Source organism: Salvia miltiorrhiza, chromosome 2, assembly GCF_028751815.1.
Source record: "Salvia miltiorrhiza cultivar Shanhuang (shh) chromosome 2, IMPLAD_Smil_shh, whole genome shotgun sequence".
Classification (NCBI taxonomy): Eukaryota; Viridiplantae; Streptophyta; class Magnoliopsida; order Lamiales; family Lamiaceae; genus Salvia; species Salvia miltiorrhiza.
Window position 1 is genome coordinate 3,493,044 of NC_080388.1, and position 8,726 is coordinate 3,501,769.

Below are 8,726 nucleotides of genomic sequence, written 5' to 3' on the forward strand. Positions count from 1 at the left end.
TTAACAACATTCTGTTGCAAATCAAAAATAACAAGAAGAGATCCCCAATCGTCAAAATCAAACAAGAAAATATTTAAAATTCGTCTTACTCCTTACTTAGATAATTTAGGATGTTTTTCATAGATTTTTTTGCATTTTATTTAAAAGTATGAATATTACTTTATTACTTTTAAATTTAATCATTAATAGTTGCATTGGTTCCTTTTTTTTTTATTTACATAGTAAAAATCAAACGTGTTCAACGTGCATCGCACGTTCTTCCTGCTAGTATAATTAAATATTGATATAACAATTGTATCAATCTTTTTTTGAATTTACCTGACTCTTTTTATGTTTTTATTCGGCCTCCATTATTATTTATGGTGTCAGCTCTGACACAGTTTGAGATTAAAAATTCATCAAAATGCCCTTCATAAAATAAAAAAGATTCACCAAAATGAAAGGACCATTTTATCTAAAAGAAATGACCATTCACGAGCAACAAACACATGATTATTCATCCAATGTAATTAATACTTACAAATTATTGTACTTTTTAGCTCCTACTTCAAATGTGAGAAGTTAGAGATATTTGTTGAATTTCTGATATTATGCAATCACAATAAAAAAAAATAATATAATAAATAGGGTTAATTGCCCATAAAATATTGAACTTTCATCCAATTCTGGTTTTGCACACAAACTTTGAATTGCGGCGTGATAATTATTAAACTTTTGATTTTATCTGATTTTGCTACTAATCCAAATTCTGGCCAAATACCAAGCTAATATATAATATGGTGTGCCAATTTTGACGTGGCGTATTTATTCTTGCGTGACAATTAGTTGGCAAAATAATATTTTTTATGTAATTTCTTATCAATAATAATACAAAAAAAAAACACAAAGCAAATAACTCAAATTGTCAATAATTTAATATATCAAATCAAATAATAGTATTTTTTGTAATTGAATTAATTAATTGAATAAATTCAATAATAGTAAGGGGATTCTTCGAATTTAGGTGTGTCAGCCAAAGAACATTTTAATTATCAATAACTTAATATATAAAAAAAATTATTTAGCTAAGTAATAAAGTTCATTAAATTTTCATTATCTAAAGATTAATTTTATAAACTATATATATTTATACTATTTGAACGACTGCTATTTTATATATTGGAGTAATCAGTTGTGAAATACTGAACTTGGAAAAAAATTGATTTAAACTTGAGAATTAAAAAATACTATTATTTGATTTGATATATTAAGTTATTGACAATTTAGGTTATTTGCTTGGTGTTCTTTTTTTATTAATAAGAAATTAACAATAAATGCGCCACGTCAAATATTGGCACGTCATATTAGCCTGATATTTGACCGGAATTTGGATTAGTAGCAAAATCAGATAAAATCTAAAGTTTAGTAATTTTCACGCTACAGCTCAAAGTTTGTGTGCAAAACCAGAATTGGACGAAAGTTCAGTATTTTATGGGCAATTAACCCAAATAAATAATGCTCAAAATCATCATAAGATTGTACGGACAGATAGAATTATTTTATGACCACCATTTCACCAAATATCATGGCAATCTTGTAAGGAGAAAAAAATGCGTACAAGGAAATATAACAAATTTCAAAAGAAAATGTCTAATAAGATGACATCACATTACATCTTTTAAGAGATAAATGCCAGAAACTATGGCAACTGTTGCTCCAATGCCTCCTACAGTCGTGAAGATTCTCTTCACAATTGGTACATGAAGAAGTTGCTTCATCTGAAACATTCAAAAACATAAAGTTAGATCAAAACGATATACTTGACATTACGACGTGGAATGATCATTGAATTTTAAAGAATCAACGAATGGCATAAAATCTTTACATCAACGGGTTGTTTCCAGTTCTCTCGGATTCCTGGCAAGTGGGCCTTTCCCACAACAGCAACCACAGAGCTATGCTCACGAGCAACTTCCAGCAACTTGACCGTAATATATCTATATACAGCAAATATAGAATGAAAACAATCAAACATACAAGATTACAAGGATGAGAAGCCTAGAATAGCAAGATGAATTAGAACACTAACTGATCACGCTCATGGACAAAGGTTTTAAAAAAAGTAGGACTAATTTTGGCCAACTCCTGACTTGCTGCACAAATTTTAGCATCATCTACCCTCTTGAACTGCATAAAGGAAAAATCAACTTTTTTATACTCAAGTAGTATCATTGAAACTGACATACCCACATATAACACAGATATATATTTGTAAGTCTTATAAGGTAAATAAGTATACCAGCTTTATGGTATCTATGACTTTATTGGTTGTATTTTTACGCAAATAGAGGCAAACGTCCCAAAGAGATGCCATGACCCGCAATCTCCGCAGTGTAATCTACAGGAGACAGAAACTAGGAATTGAAAAGCAAGTTGTAGTAAGCTTTAGGATATATTCACACAATGTGTGTACTGTGTAGGTCTATAACCATGCAGAGAATAAACATTAACAATAATGAAAAATTAAAATTTAATCTGTGAATGATTTTCTGACTATATTAAACTTGCTGCTAAATAATTGTTGTAAAGAAAACTCAATAGATGCAGTCAGAGTATTAACACTATTCAAGTGCAAATAGAAGAAGAAAAGCAGCTCACTTCTTTAGGTCGATCACCAAGTACAAACTTGGCACCATATTTGTTGGCTTCCTCATACGCCACTTGAAACTCTCCCCGAGTATTACTCTAGAAAAGTAGATGAGTATCACTTTGCTAAATTTGTGTGGAATTTGGTGAAGAAGCCAAAAAAATGTTTCACTACTAAGTCAGCATATTTGAAAGATAGAATCATACCTTAGCAAGATGAGTTAACAATTCTTACTTAAGAGCATATCAAAAGTCAGACAAGGGAAGTGTTTCATAATAAATCCATTAATCTTCAACACCCAACACGAGCACGTTCGCTCTTCTGACATTGAAAAATCCATTCATCTTGAACCCCAAAAGGCCAAAGTTACCATTTCATCATTATTTCTGACTAAGTGCTCGTTTGGTTCAAGTAGAGGAATGGAAAGGGAATGGAATCAAATAAAGGAGTGGAATGATAACAATAACCATTACTTTTATTAAGTGTTTGGTTTAACAATGGATAGGAAATGATTCCATTTCTTTTGTTTCCCCTCTATTTTGAGGGGTAGCAAATTGGGTGATTGGGTTACCCTCATGTAAGGGTAATGTTTATCTCATTATTCAAACCAAACAACAAGCAATGGATTCAATTAATTAAATCCCTTTCCAACCTCTAAAAACACTCAAACAAACGTGGGCTAATTATAGAGTGGCATCTTTCCGACTTAATACTCAAGTTCACAAGAAACCAAATAAGAGCAGACTAGAGCTACCATTTCATGATTATTTCTGACTAATTAATAGAACTTAATTAAATAGAAATACGGCCCAACCTCTCCTGTTTTAGGCTTAAGATATTTAGCGCGACTAGGGCAAAGCTCCACGAGAACAGCCTGCAAGCATATCATTGCTGTTTTAGAAAGTGAAAACAATTATAGCATAAAAAGATCACATAAATATATACTAAAATAAAAGTGGCTTCTAAGTTTCAAAAGAAAAGCACCTCTGGTTTTATCAATCGTATCAACTGCTTAACTTCCTGACAAGATTTCTGAAAATGGAGAGAAATTAACATAAGCTATTGTGATTCGATTACAATTCTACATATTAACAATGTAACAGGAAAATTTGAGAATTATATATATATATATATATATATATATATATATATATATATATATATAGGGTTAGGTTCAATGAAAAAGGTCTAAATGTAAGAAAGAAGTAATCTCATTCGTTGATCTTATCTAATCTAACGGACATGATTTATTCACGCCATGTTCAACGGATTTTTTCGTTGAACATTCGTGAACATATACAATATTTTTGGGGGTTCTGGGTTTCGACCCCCCATATGTTCAACGAAAAATCCGTTGAACATGGCGTGAATAAATCATGTCCGTTAGATTAGATAAGATCAACGGATTAGATTACTTCTCTCTTCTTTCTTACATTTAGGTCTTCTTCATTGAACTTTAGCATATATATATATATATATATATATATATATATATATATATATAACAAATACAGAGAAATTGCAGTAAATTACCGGAGAACGATGAGAGGTTCCGATCAAATACACAGTGCAAACGCCGCCGCGCGCGGCTGACTCGCACGTGAGCATCGTGACACTCCCCGAGAGCTCCACCGGCAGCCTTTTCCTCTTACCGAATCCGGCTGTCGCTGAAAGAGAGCGATAGATCGGAATAGATCTGAGGCACCGTTTCGAGACGGCGGCGGCAGCGGCGAAGAGAGCGGCCGAATTGAGAGGGTTTAATCCGTACATCTTGGAGTGAATGCGATTATTGAACAAGTTGTTCACTGATTCACTATTTATATAGAAAAATGTATAGACTTATTCAAGATCGTTTTTCTTGAATTGTTGTGTAAACTTTTTGCTGATTAATTCAAAATATGAGAAACCATAAGAGAGATTTGGTATGAGAAATTTTAACCAATTTTGCAATTAATAGCGCCATTTTAAATAGCTCATAGCGTGGTAGGATTATGGAACCCACACAAATACTATATCAGATATAGATATTAATATTATACACAAATTGGGCTTGAGTTATGGACTTAACTGAATCATGATATTAACACATGGTGATTCTATTTCATCCTATAACTCATTGGCCATAGCCCCCAATTAATAAATTTACTAATCATCACACTGCTGCGGAACGCCAACGCATCTCTGATCCTCAAAGACTCCGACATTATCCACTCCACCGGCAGACAGTTCACCCTCGGCTTCTTCACCCCCAACGCCACCACCTGCAGCCGTTACCTCGGCATCTGGTACTACCTCGGACGCGACTACCCAGCTTTTTACGAGTTTGTTCTCGAATTTTGTGGTTAAGCTTGAAGGTGTTCTACTTCATAACTGGAGCACCTTTCGGAGAGCTCAGAAAATATTTGATCAGTCCACCGTTTTTTCCAGAATTCTTAGTAATTTTGGAATTTGCTAATGATGCTAACTCTGAACTTTTTCCATTGCCCTTGGTTTTAGAGCAGCATTTAGGTCATTGAGTTAGAAATAAACATGTAAATTGATTTTGTGAAGATTGTGATAAAGCTGCATTGATCTCCTTGGTCAAGGTCTTGGACTCTTGGAAGACTTATGTATTATTCCCGTACTGTACATTATTTCTTATTTTCTATGGCACATTTTTTTACTCTTTGTTTGGCTGCTGCAGTAATGAAAATGACATCACTAAGAGGCTAAAATACATCATCCAGGCTAATGCTAGTCTTCGCTCAGAAATGGTGGAAAAAGATTCTCAAAGCAACAGATTCATGGTATAATGCTGTTTTTGTCGTTTTTGTGATCTCTCTTTCGAGGAGTTGCTCATTTTGGCTTGTTTAAAAAAGTTAAAATATTTTCCTCCGGCAGCGGAATCATCATACTCCGATGGATTCGTTTCCGCCGACAATGAGGGTGACTTACAACCCCAACGGCGAAACAGATCGAATTTTATTCATGGCAGGCCTATACGCCGTCGACATTCATCAGGTCTAAATCTGAAAGGACGACGTCCGCATGTGGTGGATGTTGGGAACAAGAAGCAGAGAACACCAAATAAAAGGAAACAAATGCAAGTTATTTAGAGGACTCCAAAAAAGCTGATATATTTCATCTGATATGAGGTGCTATTTATAAGCCCTCTAAGCATAAAGAATACAACGGAAAGATATGCATCTCAACAGAAAAATCAGAAATCCTAGCCACTTAAGGTGACACGATCTACTCAACAAGAATAGCTAAAAATAAGGAAAACCATGACTAACAAAGACTAACAAACTAACTGATGAAGACTGAGTCAGCTGCTATTTTGAATCAGCAAACTTCATTCAACACTCCCCCTTGATTCATAATTGCATACTCCCAGCTGAGCTCTGAACTTGACGTGCTTCTCCGAAGGCAGCGACTTGGTGAAGATGTCTGCTAGTTGTTCATGAGTGTTGCAAAACTTCAAAGCAATGGAACCATCACTAACCAAGTCCCTTATGAAATGAAACTTTACATCGATGTGCTTCGTTCTTCCATGCATGACTGGATTCTTCGTGATAGCTATAGCTGATTGATTGTCGCAGAAAATTTCAGTCGCCTCCTTTTGTTCTTGATCCAGATCAACTAATAGCCTCCGAAGCCACATCGCTTGACACGCCGAAGAAGCAGCAGCCATGTACTCTGCTTCCGCCGTCGAAAGCGTTGTCATTCCTTGTTTCTTTGAGCTCCATGTTACTGCTCCTGACCCAAAGTTGAAGACAAATCCAGAAGTACTTCGCCTATCATCCAAGGAGCCTGCGTAATCACTGTCAGTAAAACCAATCAATTTGAACTCAGCAACATTTGAATACCAAACTCCAAAGTCTTGAGTTCCAGCTATATAGCGGAGAATTCTCTTAGCTGCTCCATAATGTTGCTTTGACGGATTATGCATGAATCTGGAAACCATACCAACGGCAAAGACAATATCAGGTCTGGTATGTGTTAAATAAATCAAACCTCCAACTAGACTTCGAAAGCGTCTCGCATCAGCTTTCTCGGTACCATCTTCAAGCTGCAACTTTTCGTTGATATTCATTGGAGTAATTTCAGCATTGCAATTTGTCATGTTGAAGCGCTTGAGAAGATCCTCTGCATACTTTTTCTGGAAGACAAACACACCATCTTCTCCTTGCTTAATTTCCAACCCAAGAAAATAGTTAAGCAAGCCCAAATCTGTCATCTCAAACATATTCATCATACTCTCTTTGAACTCAGTAACAAGAGAGTAAGATGACCCCATATAAATGATATCATCGACATAAACGCAAACGAGCAACAGACTATTGTTACCTCCCTTCTTTATGTACAACGTAGGCTCAAGTCTACTTCTTTCAAATCCATTTTCCACAAAGAATGAATCAAGCTTGCTGTACCATGCCCGCGGAGCCTGCTTCAAGCCGTATAAGGCTTTCTTCAACCTATATACCTTATCATCCATGCCCTCAACAACAAAACCTTCCGGTTGCTCAACATAAACTTCTTCCTCCAACTCTCCGTTCAGAAACGCAGACTTGACATCAAGTTGATAAATAGGCCACTTAAGATACGCAGCGAAGGATAAAAACAGTCTCACCGTTTCGAAGCGAGCAACCGGAGAGAACGTTTCCTCGAAATCGATGCCTTGCTGCTGCGCATACCCCTTGGCCACCAAACGAGCTTTGTGTTTCTGCACACTCCCATCCACATTGTACTTTGTTTTGAACACCCACTTCAAGCCAATTGCACTCTTACTTTCAGGCAAGTCCACAAGCATCCAAGTTCTGTTCTTTTTGATTGCTGCAATCTCCTCCTCCATTGCTTTCTGCCATTTCTCTTCTCCAACAGCATCATGGAAACGACTTGGATCTGCAACCATAAGAGCAAATGTACAGCTCTCATAAAGTTCAGTAAGGGATTTGTATCCTCGTGGAGGTGGTGTTCCAGAATTTGAGGAGCTATTTGACGAGCGAGGTGTATTTGTGATTGGAGAATTTATGGGGCTGGTATGTGGCGAGGTTAAGGGGCTAGTGTTTGGGGAATTTGTAGGGCTGCTTTCTGGTGAATTTGGGGGACTACTTTGAGGTGAATTTGGAGAAGGATCAATGATATTTGAGGTAGGAGGAAACTGAATTTGGGAGTCTGCTTGGTTGCTCTGCCAATCCCAACTTGCATCTTCATGGAATATCACATCCCTGCTGATAATAACCTTGCCATTGAGTGGATTATACAGCCGGTAAGCTTTGGATGTAGATGGATACCCGATGAAGATGCACTTCTCTGATTTCTCATCGAGTTTGCGGCGATTCGGAGAGCTGACCAACGTATAAGCCACACATCCAAAGACTTTCAAATTGCTCACCGATGGCTTTGAACCTGCCCAAGCTTCATATGGAGTGCGATCTAGGACAGCCTTCGTTGGTGATATGTTCAGCAAGAACACAGCTGTGGCAACCGCTTCAGCCCAAAAAGAATTCGGGAGTTGCTTTGACTTCAGCAAGCTTCTTGCCATTTCCACAACAGTGCGATTCTTTCGCTCCGCCACACCATTTTGTTGTGGTGTATAAGGTGCTGTCAACTCCCTGCGTATGCCATTAACTTCACAAAAATGATTAAAATCATTAGAGCAGAACTCACCACCCCTATCTGTACGAAGAATCTTGATACTCATATCACTTTGCTTCTCAGCCATTGCCTTGAAATTCCTGAAGTTCTCAAAGGCTTCGGATTTATTTTTGATAAAATAAACCCAACTCATACGACTATAATCATCAGTAAGTAATAAGAAATACCGACTTCCACCAATCGATTCGGTATTCATAGGCCCGCACAAATCTGCATGAATGAGCTCAAGACATTTTGAAGCTCTCCATGATACACCAGTAGGAAAAGATTTCCTCGCTTGTTTCCCGTAGATACATCCTTCACATAGATCAAACTCATTAATAGTAGGCAATCCAAAAACCATACCTTTCTGCCTTAGAAGCTTTAAGCCCTTGACATTGAGATGGCCATATCTCAAATGCCATAATCTGGACTCATCTTGAGTACTGGAAACGAGTGCATACTCATTTATGTTCGATAC

The 8,726-nt window shown here is 36.6% G+C and overlaps 1 protein-coding gene across 1 annotated transcript; it reads right to left on the minus strand.

The window, feature by feature from the left end:
- Window positions 1-1,515: 1,515 nt before the first annotated feature.
- On the minus strand, window positions 1,516-4,504 carry LOC131012672 (uncharacterized). The gene is made up of 8 exons (XM_057940659.1): window positions 4,160-4,504; window positions 3,611-3,658; window positions 3,441-3,500; window positions 2,638-2,724; window positions 2,279-2,377; window positions 2,069-2,166; window positions 1,865-1,976; window positions 1,516-1,757 (listed from the first exon to the last, which is right to left on the minus strand). Exons 1-8 carry the CDS (start codon window positions 4,394-4,396, stop codon window positions 1,644-1,646), a joined length of 855 nt encoding a protein of 284 aa, XP_057796642.1. The 5' UTR covers window positions 4,397-4,504; the 3' UTR covers window positions 1,516-1,643.
- Between the last annotated feature and the right edge of the window lie 4,222 nt (window positions 4,505-8,726).